Source organism: Bombus flavifrons, chromosome 3, assembly GCF_040668555.2.
Source record: "Bombus flavifrons isolate JBK064 chromosome 3, iyBomFlav1_principal, whole genome shotgun sequence".
Taxonomy (NCBI): Eukaryota; Metazoa; Arthropoda; class Insecta; order Hymenoptera; family Apidae; genus Bombus; species Bombus flavifrons.
Window position 1 is genome coordinate 9,178,518 of NC_138444.1, and position 18,245 is coordinate 9,196,762.

At 36.8% G+C, this 18,245-nt stretch overlaps 1 protein-coding gene across 4 annotated transcripts in view; it reads right to left on the reverse strand.

Annotated features, from left to right (window-relative positions):
• Positions 1-15,149: 15,149 nt before the first annotated feature.
• Positions 15,150-18,245, reverse strand: part of CARPA (Carbonic anhydrase-related protein A) — a 234,741-nt gene continuing 231,645 nt past the window's right edge. For 2 of the 4 annotated variants that reach the window (XM_069109131.1, XM_069109127.1), the window contains exons 8-9: positions 17,682-17,807; positions 15,150-16,732 (exon numbers count right to left, since the gene is read on the reverse strand). In XM_069109131.1, the coding sequence (XP_068965232.1) occupies positions 16,571-16,732; positions 17,682-17,807 (288 nt within the window). In that variant the 3' untranslated portion in view covers positions 15,150-16,570. Of the gene's footprint in view, positions 16,751-16,835; positions 16,885-17,681; positions 17,808-18,245 lie in introns of all 4 variants that reach the window. The other 2 variants (XM_069109130.1, XM_069109128.1) reach the window with 2 other exon arrangements.

Here is an 18,245-nt window from a genome sequence, read left to right on the forward strand (position 1 = left end):
CCACCTTCTTTGTGTATAAAATAACGGTCACGTTAAACGAATCGACGTTTCTAGAACTCGCTGCTTGATCAACTATGCGCTTGTCGCGACACTGTAGTACTGTTCGAGATTTGGAGTGGCCTCCTGGTAATTACCGCGACGATTTATGTGAACCAGATGCGATCCTCGGGCAGGACGACCGTCGAGGATCTACGCTACCCGAGTGCGGACTCATCATAAACAGTGGGCCTATTGTACAGTCAAGGTACTTTAGGACCCCACGGAGAAAACCCATAAGGCACGAAACTTCTTTATTTTATGCTACATCTCAGGGTTTCCCCAAGTGTAAGGTCACCTGCGCGCGAACTTTCATGAAGGCAACCAGCCCATCCTCAAACATACGTCTTTACCCAATGATGATTTAGGAACAGACTTGAGACACACCCACCACGAACATTCCTCTACGACAGCAACATCACCAAGAGACACTCTTGCACCAGTATTCTAAGAGTCAACATATAACAGTTTTCAGTCAGTGACCATTATATTTAACAGGATAGCCAGTGAATTAAAGACAGTTTTATTCAGAGTATTAAGTGGAACTCAGTGAACTTAAAGACAGTTGTATTCAGAGTATTGAGTGGAATAAATAAAGTGAACTAAACCTCGCTCTGTACATTTATTATGATCCTCCACCTTGGACGCTAATAACGTCAGGGCTCGCGATACCAACCGATCAGTTGTATCTGACTGGTCGCTATTTAGTTGAGTGTCGCAACAAGTACTACGAGCGACAGTTAGCAATACGGCCTATGGTAAGCCTCGTGGCGTAACGTTAGTTTTCGCTCGACGTGAGTGTCAGGTAAAATAAAAAAAGAAAATCTCAGATGAAAAGAAAAATAAAATATAAAAGAAATAAAAAGAGAATTTATTTTCGAACACTTGGTTTACACTAATTACGATTTGGTTCTGAACTCCAGCCGTGACTTTCCAAGACTGAAGCTCTTACAATTTGACTTTCGATTGGATCTGTTTCTTTTTTCTTCGTCACCCCGCAATATCCCCACTATCCGCGCGTTTGTTAGGCGTCCGCGAGCGTTTTCACGCACGCCTTCTTCTAGAACATCTTTATCCGTCGGATTTGAAGTGTGCCGGTCGTGACATGAGCATGATTCTATACAAATATATGTAATGCACAATGGCATATTTTTTAAATAAACATTTTGTTTAATAATACACATGGAAGTTCTAATATTAAAAGTTAAAAAAGAAAAACATTTTTACGACAATTTACTTATACACATACTTACAATGTACATGGTCGTTATACCTTGTACCAGGTCGAACAGTCAGATTTTCATGAACTACATAGATATTTTGGCGCATTCACAGAAAAAAAAAGAAATTATTTCCAATGCTAGGCTCGCTGTCACGCGAAATATTCGCGATTCCATCAATAGTACAAAGAACTTCAATTGCCGATCTTCTCCCTCCACATTTTTTTCTTTCTCTCTTTTTCCCAAACGCTTTTCACTTCGGAAGGAATTCCACCGAGTCAAATATTTCGCATCGTAACGGCCGAACGATTTCAACGTTTAGCGAATTAATTATTGGAAGTGCAGCACGCGTTCCATGGGGCTGTCAGTCGTTACAAATTTACCGCGATTTGTTGGTTAAAAGCACTGGAGACGTCTGTATGAAAATTCACGTCAACATTCAGTTGTACACGCTAACGATCTGTAAATTCCCCGGAAATTAGTTCTCTACCCTTCCTCCCCCTCTTTCCCCACACCGCTTGCCAGCAGTTCTCGTGCACCCTTTATTGTCGAATGCGTGAAATTGTTGATCGACGATTCGTTAAGGTATGCAGCCTTCTGCTGGCTACGTTCGAAACGTTTCTGCAATATTATTTCATCGCGTTGCATCCTTTGTGACGCACCAAATCAAACGAAGTATGTATATTTAATCGTCCACCTGATTGCGTTTTATTCCACGTGTTATCTTTATCGTATCATCGTCAATCGAGAAAATTTAACGAAAATTAAGATAGTGAGATATTTCTTTGTTATGCGATCTTTGCGACTTTTTCGATGCTTTATTACTTTGCTTTATTGTTTAAAGGACTTTCCATGACAAGCGTGAAAATGTCTAACTATGTACGGTCTATTGCTCCTTGTCCTTTTGTAAGATGTTATATTGTCTGGCCGTGGACGATTTAGTACTACTTACTTTACTACTCACTTACTTAAGATATTACAGTCATCCGACTGTAAACGATCTACTTCTGTTTGTCTTATTTTCTTCCGATGTTGCAATGTCTGACTATAAAAGGTTTAGTACTACTTATTTTCCTCAAGCCGTTATATCGTTTGATTACACAAGGTCTACTGCTACTTGGTCTGTTTTTTTCTTCTGACGTTGAAATATTCGACTACGAACGATCTACTATCGTTTGTTTTATTTTCTTCTGATTTCACAGTATCTGACTATGAATGCTCTTTCGTTACTTATTTTCCGGACGTATGAAGAAACAAATGTATGTAAAATATTTTGCCACATAAAAGATCATTCTACCAAATGTCCAAATCGGACAAATTGTGAATGTAAACAACTAAATAAAAAAAAAAAAAAACAAAAGATCAGTGTTTTCCATTTTCCGGAATATCCATTCAACGAAGAATATCAGGTACAATAGGAGCTTCTAAAATTTCAGAAATACGAGCGACGAAAGATTGAAAACTGTGCCATCGAGTCCTCCAGGGATCGCGTTTTAAGGATCGACGGTGTTTCGAACAAAATTACACAGCACGTGCTCACAGTAATCGTTGTTCTTCGGAAAATATTCAAGAAGCTACAAGCTGGCCCGGAAACACGACAGTTTCGAAAGTTTCGACGATAAGAAAAAGAAGGGAGTCGGAAAAGAGAACGTCCTTTGTCGATCGCAAGTGGCGAAGTGAATTGAAAACTTTCCTCCTAAGCTTCTTCGTCGTTTTCTTCTCCGTCTTCTTCCTTTTCCATACTGTCGTCCTTTCGTTTTTCTCCTCTACGTCCTGCATTTTCCACGTTCCCTTCACGATGCAAGTTCTGTTTTGTGCAACTTCCAAGTATTTTCGGAGGAACCGCCACGAGAATGTTCACCTAGAGCACCTCTTATGATCGTTTAATCTTTTTTTGCTTCACTGTTGTTCCGCTCTTTGCTCTATAACTTAGCACTTCAAAAAATGTTTTACTCTATCGATCGATCGAACTTCGAATTGAACAATCTTTACGTAACATATAGTTCCCGGTTGATTTTAATTTATTTCCACTCAAGTTACGTGTTTCTAATTGGTTAATAATCTTCTTCTAATAATATCGACATGATTCAGAAATAAAAATAGGTTATAAGGAAGCTTACCAGATACGGGAGCGTTGTAATAAAATCGTATTAACAAACAGAGAAAGTAATTAAAATAACTGGAATAATAGCGGTACGAAACGACGACGGGAGCGGATTTCTACATGCCTGAAATTCATTTGTTTGGCGGATTAATACGAAGTTAAAATTAATTTAATCGTATCCGTTAAACCGTGCTTAACCCGCGCTATAGAAAATTCTGCGCGATTTTCGAGCCCGATATACGCGAAAATCAGAACAGTTAATTTTTTTTTATAATCGTCGATTTTATCAAAATTTGTTATTCGTTCGACGAAGCAAAATTTCATACCGCAAATGGAACTATTAATATTTTATTTTGTAATCTCCCGCATACACGCCCTCCATACACGCACGCATACACATATACATAGAGTTACTTATATATGTTACACAATTAGATATAATCTTATAGATAAAGTATTAACCAGTTCTTTAGATATTCAGGGAAATCTGAAATTTTCAATTCGATTGGTTCGATTTGGCCTCGAATCAACGACGGAATATTTTAAAGCGAGTTACGTCCCTTGAATCGGTGTTTTCAAACGAAATAAAACGAGCTCGATTCTTTTAAAAGCAGAAATAAAAACTTTATCGCCGATCCTTTAATACGGAAGAAATACCCAGGGTATTTCATTTAGTTTCTTTTTATGTTTACAATTTTATATCCATTTAAATTGCATTATATATATGTTGTATTTATTTTCGCGATACGTTATATACGTTTAATGAATATTGAATATCGTTGCAAATGGTATTTTTAAGGATCTAATTCAATTAATGGAATTTGATACGTAATTTGAAGCAGTACGTTTTTCGATTCAGCATTTTTCGTTATTTGACAGGATTCCATAATAAATAACTCTGTTCCAATTTCAGCGAATATACGGTGGAATATGTCAATCCTAAAAAATACTATGAAGTTCGCAATAATTCAATCTCATAAAAAATGCGCCATAAATATATGAAAAAATACGATAAACAACGCAACAAGATCTTCGAATTCTGCCTTATAAATATATAAATTCATTTTTCCGTTCTTTATATTCCATAAATTCACGATTTGACGGCAGCACGCCGTAATTCTATTAACTTAATAATAATCGGCGCTATCCAGCGCAGTAACAATCCTATCCGCTGAAATCCAATACTCAGCATTGCGTCATTTCTTCATCCTTCCCCCGTCGATTTGTATCAAATCATTCTTCGTAATAAAGCAATCCGATTAGACTGCGGACGTTTATCCATTTTATGGAAAATTCGGAGGTGTAAAAATGCAAATAATATCTACTCATAATACGCAAATACTATGTGTAGCATAAGCATAATTTTATATACATGTATTATGTGAAACATACCTACTCAAATATTTTCTAACGAGTTCACATTTTTTAAAAATGTACTTTCCATATTTGGCTATTTCGCCTATAATTAACTAATGATTATTCATTGATACTTATCCACTTCCGTTTCCATCCCTTTACATTTATTAATTTTCCCTACCTCTTCTTCCCTTTATTTCTTCCTTTTATTATTTTTCTTTTTTTTTATTTCGTTGGGACACACGTTTTGGAAAAAGCACTTTCTCGATCATTTTTGCTCGATTGATAACCGTGCCCCATATTATTTCGAAATTGGTATCCAACATTTTTTCCATTTCGCCATGGGAGAGGAATGGAAGGTGAGAGCTTCCGGCAATTTATTTAATTGGCCCGACGTCCATCGCGAATGGAGATGGACGGTTTAATTGATGTACGAACGAAAATGGATTAAAGATATACATTGATAGAGACACTGTTAATGGGAATGGCGTAAATAATTGATCGCCAGTTTTTCGATTACCCCATGGCGCTCGCATCATCAACACCCTTTAAATGGGAAAAGTATTTCAACTAGTTTCCCCAACTAATTTCCCTGTAATTCAGATCCTTCGTTGTAATTACGGTGAAACTTTTTCTGATTTTTCTGTCTCATAATGTAACGCCCAGAGATTCTAAAAATACGTTACGATTATTCGAGTTGACATTTTCTTGATTCTATTCATTTTTGAAAGTTTTTTCTTTTTGTATTTCGATAGGTTTTACTTAGTTTTCAACGAATGGCTAATCGACGTATGTTCTTAAAATATCAAACGTATATGTTTACTTTGATATACTTTCTCGAACCAAAAACAAATTCCCATTCGAAAACTACGTTTTTGGAAATTTATAGAAATTTCCTTTTACGATTCCTATATGAAGACCATGGTAAATAATAGTTAAAAGCTCTGTTAATATTTTTATACGAAATCGCATCTGATAGAATATTTCGGTGAATCGATTTGCAATTTCTCCTGGCGATTGAATTTAATTTTTGGAAATTCGCACGCCATTTTACCGGTAAGATTCATGCGTTGTGGCTGAAGATTATTGAAAAAATGATGAGTCATAGGACGTGGAGTGAATATCTAGCGAAACTCACGGCCTTAATGCACTTGCCAGGACAGAGTCGGAGTTTCATGAAAGTTAATAGAAGTTTAACGGCGAACTATCGGAGCTCTCAGCCCACGACCAACAGTTGTTTTCGTAATAAAAGTGTCGTAAATATGAGGAAGCACAGTGCTTTTTCATCAAGCGTAATAAAGTGGCAAGATCGTTGTAACGGACCGAAACTTCACAATGTTCTTACGCGATGGCATATCTTTCGCCATTTTCTTGCAACTTCTCATACGTATATCGATCAAAAACTAGCGTAAACTTCATCGCTCGAAGAAATCTTTCATTTGTTCCAACAAACAACATGTATATATGTTATTATTATTTGTTAATATAGTTGTTGTTTGTGTTTCTCTAAAGTGACTCAAGTAGTTTCTGCCTATGTCGAGTACAGACCAAGTCATAACGTGGTTTATGCGAATTCTCCTAGTTACCGGAAACAGTTCTAACTATGTTGCTCTCAGACTGTTCCCACTCTGATTGCTTTCTGTATCACATATGGTATTATCGGATTCTGACCAAGTTGTTTTCAGTTGGCGACGAAAGTGTGCGACATTATTCAGGTGACTGACCAAGTATACCTCTATTCACAAATCAAAGATTTTTCTTCTAAAGAAATTTAACTTCTTCAAGATAAAGAAATCTACCATTTACAAATTTTTAAGAATTGAAAAATACGATTTTTTTCATCCTCGATTGATACGATAAAATTCTGTGCCTGGTACCAAACAATTTACCTATCTGTAATATATTCTAATATTTCAGAACGCGGATTTCCTATCAAATTTTCCTATTAAAATCGAGCTTCGTCTCAACAATTCTCTCAAATTAAAAGTTTCTTTCACGCATAACTCTTTCGTATAAGAATAAATAAAAAAAAAGAAAATCATTTGATATTTAAAAAGCAACACCATTTATATCAATTTCCAAAAAATTAGAGATCATTATTTTAATAGCCGGATATCACGCTATTACAAAATCGTCGAGTTCGTAGCGATCGATTCACCGGTGATTAATTAATCAATTCAGTGTGGCAGCGGGTTCTTTGAGCGGCCGGAAGTCCGGCTGGTGCCGGCGTCGAATGCACACGGAGCACGTTGGAATGGTAGTATAAAGCTTTTCAGCGCGACGGGGTCGAATTGTTCGAACGTGGTAAGTCTGTTATGGAGGTTTGGTCCTTTTCAGGGCCGGTGGAAAATCGTTTTCCAAGCGGCCATTGTGGTAGGTAAGCCGATTCCTCGTTGTCGAATAGAAACGATTTGGTATCCCGATGTATACGTAGCGTCGCAGTATCCTGGCGAACTCGACGGGATCTAAATCACGTTCCTGTATTATGCCACGTTATCAATAAGAGCTGGAAAAAAGGCAACGTCTTTGTTCTCTTTCGTTCTTTCAGCCGAATCCAGACGCTTTCCCTCTTTTTCGAAACAGCTTTCAACAGGATTGAAAGCTGACGAACGAAAATAAAAAACGCGTGTATAGTTTCCTTTCCAAGATATTCTCGTTTCGCTTGCCTTTTTTTCTTCGTCAATTATCCTGTTATTGGATTTTAAGCGGCATTGTGTATTATTGCGAACGTTTTGCTGTCGGTACTTAGCGATTGTAAAAAGGAATTTTTTTTTTCTAAAGGAAAGTCTTTCGGTCGAAGATCGCAGATTTTGGTATTCATCAAGAAATTCTTAGTACCGCGAGGATTCTTTTTCTATAATTCTTTTATTAAAATTATAATATCCCAGTGTTTCACTTGAAAGGGAAAATTTTATTTCGGAAAAAACGAAAAGTTACAAGATCTCGAAAAATCCCAAACCATAAATTACCGAATTTCGGAAACATTCAAGTATTAAATAATCATATCTGAAATATCAAATTTTGAAGATTTAAAACAACCGAAACACAAAATTGCCAAGCGTCAAACATCCGAAATACTAAATTCCTAGATTCCCAGAAATCTCAAACGCTAGATTCGCAAGTGCCTAAAAATCTCACATACTAAATTCCCAAGAATCTCAAATTCCAAATTCTCAACAATCTGAAACGCTGAGTTCACAAATCCTCTAAAAAGTGTTCACCGAAAGCAGTGTCGTCTACGTCTCTCCACCAAAACCTTATTCTTCCATCAATCTCCTTTGAAAAAAGTGCGCATCAAAAGCACGATGGCTCCGAAGCGTTCACGAAAATAGCTACATCGAGCAGAAGGTTAACATCTACCATCATGATGGTTTATGTCGAATAGAGGTGAAAAGATGAACGAGGATCAGAACCGGAAGGTGGTTGGAACCGATCGCGACTTCGCAACGCAACGCGGCGAGGAATTATGGATACCATTATAAGGAGAAAGATTAGAAGGTCGTCGTAATATTTTTATTACCTCATTTCACACGTACGAGGCTCGCACACCGATTCGATCGGGCACAAATCGCGTCGTTGGAGCAGATCGTATCGAATGGCGTTAAGGAACGAGAATAAGAGGAGCTCCGCGAGACGAAAAATCCAATTCCTCTGGCAAAAACGTGGCCCGATTAACCACGGGCCTCGTTGATCATCGCGGATTACGTTCAACTACGTTAATCGATTATCGACTGCTTTGCTGATCGGTGGACGCGGCTGATGAAAATTGTTGCCGGTGTTCGGTGATCTCGTTAAAACATACCCGAAGCTGATTCGTGCGATTTTGGACATTGTTTATGATTAATGGGGTTAGGAAAAGACCGTGGTGTTAGATCACATGATAATTTGTTGCTTTCGATTGATAATTGGTTGAATTAGTATTGTGGTAATTTGATTTGGTAGCAAGCAAATATGCTTTATATATCTATTTTGAGATAAATTGAATTCACAGTGTGTTATTTATGTAAAATAGTTGCGGATATTGTTTACAATTAATGGTTTTGTTAAGAGATGTTTAATTTTATTTAGATATTTAATTATTATTCAGTCGGTGTTTTGGTATTTTAATTAGAGAGAATGTGAAAAATGTATACACACAGATACACACGTATCTTAAAAGCTGATGCTTTCTTGTACAAAGCAAAGAAATACTTGACGATGTATCTTGTTTTGCGACATTTCACGAGTTGTTCACAAAATTTGTTATATACATTTTCTTCGAAGTTCAATGTTCGTAATTCATTCTTTCGCTAATTTCCAAAGAAATACCGTCTAATTGTAAGTTTATTCTCAACAAAGATTCTAACCAACATATATTCTCTAAATTAAGAAACAATAAATATACGACTGTCGAGGATGCGTGCTTAAACTCATCCAATAATTTCCTGAAATTCTCCATGTTCAAAGAACACCTGAAAGAAGCAATTCGCACGCAGAGAACAGAATAATCAAAGAAGCTGCGACCATGATCGAATGTAACCGCGTCTCGAGCTGCTGTCTAGAAGAAATCCAGCTGGGAAAAAAGATAAGAGGGAAATCAATTTACAATTTGCCGCATCGATGCGACGAGAGTGCTCTATAAAAAATGGCGAGCCGCGGGGCCACGAACAGGCCTCAAAGGACAGGGTCGAAAGCAGAAAGCGAGTGAGTTTGAAGCTTGTTCTCACGGGAACCGAAATCACATCCTTAATTTCCATAAAAGAGTGCGATGGGCCTCTTTCCTCTCACTTCGATCGAGTGCCTTCCTCGCCTCTTATTTTCTTCATCTCTTTCTTTATCTTCTTCCTCTAGTCTTTTACTTTTGTCTCTTCTTTTCCCCTTTACCCGATCCTCTCACGGGTGAGAAGATGTCTCTGTCTTTCGAGGAACTTGAAGCTTCGTAAGCATATCTCGTTCATCCTCTTACCTCGTTCGCGACTTTGCCACTCAGCACACCCTCCACTCTTCTCTCTGTCTCTTTTGGTGACGCTTGCCTTGTGTCAGACCAGGTCAACGTAATTACCGGCGAGGGACCTCGTTGCTCATTGCTTTGTTCGTTTTTTGAGCGACACTCGTGTACTTGATGTATCGGTACATCCTTTAGATTTTTAATCGCTCGTCGTTTTTTGATTCTCTTGTTCCTGATAAGGGAGGTGTAGTGTTTGAGAATTCGAAGATTTGTGAAGGACAAGCTTGACAAAGGCGTGGATGGCGTATAATAAGCATTATACTTGAGACGAAAAATTATTAGAATATTCATAAAGTTTGGTATCCCTCGAGATCTTACAGTAGCGTTGGGGTAAAAATTGATTTACAAATAGGAAATTCTGGTCCGTGTCTTGATTAGTTCTAGAATCTTCCTTTTTATCTATTAATTAACTTCGTTATATTTTCCCTATTTTTTCTATTCCTCACATTCTATCTTCAATTGTCTATCGTTCACATTCTATCTTCAATTATCTATCGTTTCATCTTATCCTTAACTAGCTCGGTAATCAGTATCCATAATTAAAGACCTATAATCCGGCAAAATGTAATTTCCAACGATCAATAAAGATCCTTCTCATACCAAACATACTAAAACACACACACACACACCATCGGAAAAAAGAAAAAATATATCTTCATTCGATTTTCTTTTACATTTTTGTACGTTATAATCTCAGCGTTGGATTTCTAATATTAAAGATATCAGGTCTGAATTATACTATCAACCAAACTCGACCCAATTCACTCAAAAGCTGGAGCAACCCCTACTCTAAAGAACACATCTTTTTCCAAGTTGATATCTCAGTCGGTTTGCAAGATACAGTGATTCGAAGGACGTTATAGGACAGCGCGCGCAAAGCTGAATGGCGGTCGAATTCCCGGAAGCGGCGTGACCCACTTTTCGTTCGTGAAAATACGCACGCAGCGTAGTAGTGATAGTAAAGAAAAAAACGTCGATTCAGCGTCCGCCGGTGGGCAGCTAGTGTGGGGTAGGTCAGTGGGTGCGTGCGAGGAAGAGGCCCGAGTGTGCAAGAAAGAGGACGACAGGGAAATATTCAAAATTATGGCCATCTTTCAACGGCCATATCTTTGAAACGGGAAGTCGTAGGAAGATGAGACAAAAAACATTTTAAAGAGGAAGTTTAGAACTCTATAGTCGTGTAATTGATGAGATGGTTTGATGAAACGCAAGAAGATTACAGAAAAGAGTATTATAGGTAGGAAAGGGAGAAATTTGATGGGTTTTCATGGTATCGATAGCGAATAACAATTGACAATATAAATATGTCGTGTGAAGAATGGTGTATGCTCGTAAAATACAATAAAAGAATAGCGTTAACGAGGAGTAAAAATTATAACGTTGCATTGAAAGGTGGTTTGAGAACTATGAATTTTGGAAAAATCTGCTTTTATCCAGGATATACAGGATGTGGTCGAATAACATGTACAAGCGAACGTGAGGTGATTCCTTATGAAAAAACAAGAAGAAGATGTAGAAGAAGTTTTAGAGAAAATCGTATTTGAGAATTTATCAAGTGCACTTGAATATCATTAATTATTGGCTAGGTATGAATAAACAATTAGCAGGAAATTATTCTATATATTAGGCTGTCTGAAAAGTTTCTTTCGTTTCATAAGAAGTTTTAGAGAAAATCGTATTTGAAAATTTATCAAGTGCACTTGAATATCATTAATTATTGGCTAGGTATGAATAAACAATTAGCAGGAAATTATTCTATATATTAGGCTGTCTGAAAAGTTTCTTTCGTTTCATAAGAATAAGTGATAATAGATGAACAACAATTTCTGTTTTATATTATTTTATTGAATCAGGTATGATCCATTTCGTTCCATTTCTATTATTATGTTCGTGCATAATTCGATAAGCTAATATAAAGCAATGAACATTGTGCGTCTATTATTTCTTCATAAAACGAAAGAAACTTTTCGGACAACCCAATACAAACTTCAAATACTTCTTTTTTTATGAATTTATTAAAATACATACAAATTTGATATAGTGACAAAATAATTTTCACATAACTTCATATTCAATGAGTTGATTGTTAGTGTAAATCAATTTATTTATAACATAAATGAGGATTAAAAGGGAAGTATATTATAATCTTAGTGCGCATAGATTTGAATTATTGAATTTTTAATCCTAGAGGTATGAATTATACAATCAATTGAACTGAAAAGACAAACCTAGTGAATTCCAGAAGACAAGCATAGTGACATAGAGGAAGGTTAACTACAAATATAATTTTTCGTGATATTTAAAAGAGCTACCGATAATCACAGGTACCAATATAATTCAATCAATATGAGAGAACTGAAATTGAAGCCATAGAAATGATTTTTCGTTCATCAAAAATGTTTCAACTTTTCATATTTAGACCTCAACGATTTGCCTATCATTAAAACACCGAAAGACTCGAACCATAACATTCCATGGAAAATCACGGTTCAGATTTCCCAATCTGGTACAATTAGCCGACACCGGAAACGGCTAATTGACAGTCGAGAGATAAAACAACTCGATCGAATCGTAATCGAGGTTTCCACGGCCTCGAGCACGTCAATGGCCCTCGTCAGACGTCGTCCACGTTCTGATAAGTCTGTCTGGTTTGTATGACGCGAGCTATTCTCCGCGGAATGGTTCCAAAGCCTGTCGTGCAAATTGAATATTTGGCTGTTTCGTTTGTCATAACTGTCGTCCAATGTCCTCTCCTCGAGAGAGTGAGAGAGAGAGAGAGAAAGAAAGAGAGAGAGAGAGAGAGAGAGAGAGAGAGAGAGAGAAACGTCGACATCACGTCGTCTATACTGCTACTTATCATGACAGACACATTTGAGCGGTCATTCCCTTGTCGATGCGTTTCCTGTTTCTCCTCTAATGATAATGTTATGATTTATTAAGTTTGCATAGTTATTTCTCGAATAAAGGAATCGTTAACCAACGTTGCAATATCCCATTTGTAATATATACAATTTTTATATAAATTTTACATTATATATATTTGTAATATATATAAATACTGAATATTATTCTTTGTTATTTTTCTCCCATTTAGATTTTACAGTTTCATAAAGTTTGTAAAAATGGAAAAATTAATTTTTTACAATTATTAAAAATATGCAGATACTTTCGTCTTTTAACAAAATTAATCTTGACTTTTATTCAGATAAGAGGACAATCACACGAATACTTATTTATTTATTTCCATCAAATCACTTTAATTATCATGTAGATTTATAGGATATTTGGGTCAACACAAATAACAGACGAGGGGTTCTAATGCTAATAAAAGTCATTCTAAATTATGTCATACTTAATAATCGACCCTAACATAAACTCAAATAGCACACATTGTCGTTGATGATCGATCGGTCCAAAAACAGCAGCAACTAGCAATGGGCGCGAAAATTTCACGTCGGAAATTCGTAAAATGAAATTCACTTACCTCTGGCTGGTCCCGGCGGAGCATCGTCGTCGAAAGTTGCCACGACAAGGAGATAATTAATGAAGGATGAGACGCAGCCTCGCAGCGCGAACTTTGCCCGTCGTTCGACCCAATTTCCACTCAGACAATTTGTCAATGTACCGGGATTTTTCGATCGTCTACTCGCAAGATTGTCGCGAGTCCCACGGGGCTTCGTCCTCCATAAAGAAACTTCCGCTAGATCGTCCGTTTCTTCGAATAATTATTCAAAGCTACGTTCAACTGATAAAAATCGCGGTCACATGGCCAAACTAAATAGATTCATCGACTGCGATTAATCTTAATTGATCGTGGTTAACGCATAATATAATTGATTGTAATTATTTGTTTCGTGAAGTATTTACATGAAATTATTTGAAGATATAGGAAATAAATATGATTAGTATGTATCTATATCTTTGTTGATTTTCTGACTTCAGTGTCATTATAGGAGTACCATTTTAATACAACATAATAATTTCTTAAATCCAAAGGTATAAACCATTTAAAAATATGTAGTTTATAATCCTTTTCTTCTAGTAGTTCTCTTAACGATTCTTTCTACAACTGTTCTCATGATATTTTCAATGATAAATTAATATGTATACCGACATATAACATGTTATAGTTCATATAAATTAAAAATTTATTAGATAATGTTACGATTCGTTAGATTAAGAAATTCTTTGTTTAACTTTAAATTCAAAGTTCCAATTATGCCTCAGGAATAAACGCGAATTGTTATTCCCCATTAGTCCGACAGTAATTATTCGAAGAAACCTTAGACGAAGCTAAAAGAAGAGGGTGAATGAAGAAATTAAAAAATCCGTAGGGAACACACGTGATCTACAATATAACGTTGCGTTTATTGTTATCGTTATTCATTAACCACAATCGTTAAACGTTCACTTTCGTATGATACAACGTTAGGTTTCTATACACATCCTCCTCCAGCCTCCCTCTAAGTGTCCTCTTAATCTGCTTACACCTATTTTTAATAGTAGTTCCTTTTCTTACGGTTTCTTAGTATCTGTATTTATATACAAAAGCGCTGGATCATTCGTCCATTCGGCTAAGCTATGAACAATCCAATTTTTATTCCTCTCGCGATTGCGGTTGGTCTAGCACGCGACTCTAATTTCATATCACTCCTCTTTCTCCTCTTTTTATCGTTCTTTAAGTTTCCACTCTCATCCTCCAAACATCCAAACCTATTTTTTTATTCGTCGAATCGCTCGTTCCGCTCAGAGAAATCGTGAACATTCGATCGTTTTATCATCCTCTCCATCTATTTCGAAATTTTCTTACTTTGACACGTTTCTATTCGTCGTACGTTCAGCGTCACGTTTACGTATATTGGTTATAAAATAATTGACAAAAACCTGTCAAGTAAGTCGACAATTCCATCCCCTCGTTTTCAAGTGTCGTTTGGTGCCCGGCCAATGGCCGGATTATAATTATTATTTTTGTTCTCTGCCCCTTTTTTCCCTTCTGTTTCTTTTCTAGAGGGTGGTTTTTATTCGAAAGCGGAACGAGCACGATTCTTCTGTTAGCAGCGACAGGCACACGATTGTTCTCTGGTTTAGTAAATAAAAAAATATCGCAGAAAGGACAATGGTCACTCTTTGGCGAAGTTTTACGATCACTTACATTATACAAATTACGAATAAAATTTGTTCTTCTCGACAATTTACGAAATGATGTTTGCTTTAGACATACAATTATGGCGAGTGTTTTTATTTGTAGTTCAACGTATCGACTACCATGAGATTTCTTTCAATCAATTCCTAGAACTCTCTATTGAATATTCCAGTGAAATTTTATTCGATGTGTAAATTAGTTTGATGCTTTAACTCTATTAACTTTTTCAATTAAATACTTTGATCAAATATTTGTTCGTTTTGTGATACTTCCTACGAAAATATCATCTACACGACTCTTGCGTTTTTCTTTTTTTTTTTCGCTTTAAAGAAACACCTGGAAAGATATAAAATGTTAATGGACAGTGTATCGGGAGAAACATTACTTAAAGCAGTTTCGTTTCACGAGAACGCACGACTTAGGCTCTCTTGCACAATACTTGTGCAACAACTATTTCGACGATTTTAAAAAATGCACCGAATCAATTTACACACCTGACAAATTCCGCGTCGACTTTCACAACGAATTATTACAAAGCGATCGCGTTTACATACAAACCTGCTATCATTCTTCTACACGTACAAACTTCTCCAAATTTCCCTTATTTTTAATTATTCATCCTGAATTCCCAGAATCGTAATGAATTTGCAATTTCACCTCAAATCATACATCTTCGTCGTGAATTATTAAATCGTCAATTATTGATTCACAATCATGAACAGAGAGATATTTCCTAATTAACTCGCTATTTTCGAAATTCACGAGAAACACGACCAATTAGGGCATTGGACACTGGTTCAGGCGAACGTTCCACGAAATATTCCCATCTCTTGGTACGTTCGCCTCGATTTCGAGCGCTTGCCTCCCCTTTTTTGCCAACGAACGACAGGAACGATTTCCGGAAGGTGTTCAGGCGACAAATACAAATTCCAGCCGCGCTCCAACACACTTATCATCCCCGTCAAAATCGGTTCGGCCGCGATAACTCGAGGAACCCCCGTGCCCGTCCCTGATAGCTCGTGAATCTTCTTCCACACCTTCGAAGATGCAGCTGCTCGGAATCGACGAAAATCGGTGCCACGTCGAAATACAGTAAATCTTTATCGATCGTTTCTTCGTTTTAATTATCGCATCTGTTGGCGATTATCAGCGCGTAAATTTAGCTTCCAAGTATCAAACTGGTTTGCGATTTTGTTTCTCTTAGGGAGAGATCCCACCGAACGTGTACTATCATTGGACGAATCAATTTTCAATGGAATTAATCGAAATTCACGTAGTTCGTTTGTTCCTGCAGCAATATTTTTAGTTAGAATATCTATTCAGTTAAGATGTCAACATGTCATTCTGACGTACAAGTTAGAACAACCGACATTTCTGTAATCTTCTTTTCGAAATTTGACTTTTGACATTTTTGAATGTCGTGTCTATCGATTGAATTGAATCGCTTTAAAGCTTCCGGAAAGAAATCTTTTATCGGTTCGTTAAATAGATTTCCAAAGAAGATCTTCGAGTTCAAATGGAAAAGATTTGAATATTTGAAATTTCTTTCAATAACACAGAAATGGAATTAAAAAATGTTCGAATTTCAAATTATAACAAATGCAATGAAATGGAAGTTTCTCGATGATCTTATTTCATTTGTTCGTTTCGTAATGAAAATAAGAAAGATCTGCAGAATTTTGTCTGCCATTTGGACGAATCGAGTTCCCTGAACCGTGACCTTGTCAAGCCTGTACACAGTGATCTTTTTCTTTTTGCATGCCTATTACGAAATGTTCGCGTGAACCTGTCGCATTGAAAGCCGAAAACGTCTCTGGTTTGTATGACGGCCGCGATTCAGACGACGCCGTTGTGCGAGAGGGAGCCATCGTCCTGCCACGTGTTCGCTGGAAAGAAAAAGTCATCTTTTCAGATTCTCATCGAGACGATCCCTTCGCTAGATGGTAAGAAGTTTGGGGCCGCTCGAGCCTGGATATTATCCTGGGTTACCTCTATAGTGCATGTCCTGAGCCATCGATGGACACTTTGCATCCGGTCGCTGCCGAAAAAAAAAAAAATACAAAACTTGGTTTTCGTTAATCGTTTCTCGTCGGAACGTATTATTAGCGCCTCTAAAGCATTAATAGAGTAAGATGAAATATAAGAGTAATATTTTTCTCTGTTATTCGATAATTAAATATAATAATAATTAAAAATAGTGACCAAATAATATAAATAATAATCCTGCTGCGATTTTTCAACTCTGGGATTGAACTCTTCTTGGACTCTGAATTTCTATATTTCCATCTCATTCTTGTTTCAAAGAGCCAAACGACGCGTAGTATTTTACGAAGAAATTTAACACAAAATTGAGATAAGAAATCATGCCTGTTAACAACTTTCATATTTTTCTCAAACTTAAGAAGTTTCTTAACAACAAAAGAATCTATTGAATCGGAAATGGCCCAGAGAGCGTAGCAGGATTAAACTGTTAAAAGTTAATTTTGATCAATAAATTTCTTTTAGGTGGCGCGACCTGGTCGGATATTTTCACCGATTTTACGAATTTTTCCTGATCCAGAAAATGAATACAAACCCTATCCTTAAATTATTCTGTTAAAAACGAACTTAATCGCCATTAACACAAAACAAATCATGATATCGCTTTCTCTCGATTTACACGCTTTACATTTGAACTTCGAATTAACATTCATAACGATGAAATCGGACTTATTCTACACGCTTGTAGCCAAGCTTCCACATCGGTTAATGCGATTAGTCGATGAAAAATTAACAGAAGCGGCCAAGTAAATGGATGGAAGGAGAGACGATGGAAAATAGAATAGAGCAATTCACCTTGTGAAAATCGATGTTTGTCCGTATAGTCCTGTAATGAAGATCCTGCAGCGGCCTCGAATTGTTTCCCAGGGGTGCTTTCGGGGTGGTCGACGGACCTTGCATTAGTTGCCTTAGTGCGTAAAGCTGGAAATGGGATTAGGATTACGATGTAACGATGCCGTTCCCTCGTTCAATATTTAACCATAAAGCAGAGCTTGTTAAGTAATGGCGTGGTCGTGGAAGGGAGAAGGATTGAAATAAGGGTGGTGGAAGCGCAAGAATAGCTCCGGGAAAACGGGAGTTGAATCTCGAAAGTAATGTACTTTAAGGTATTGGTGTTGGTGCGCCTGGCACCTTATTAAATTATTTATTGTCCCGCGATTAATTTTGCAACGGTGCAAGGAGATTAATAACGCGGACCAACGATTTACGCGAATTTCATCGTAAAATTTAGCGTACTTCGTTTCTCTCTAGTAGCCTTTTTCGTAAAAATAGATATCCTCTTGGACGGTGAATAATTAAACGAAATTGCTGTATATGTATATATGTACTTCATTTGGTGTGCCGGTGTTGGAGTAACGA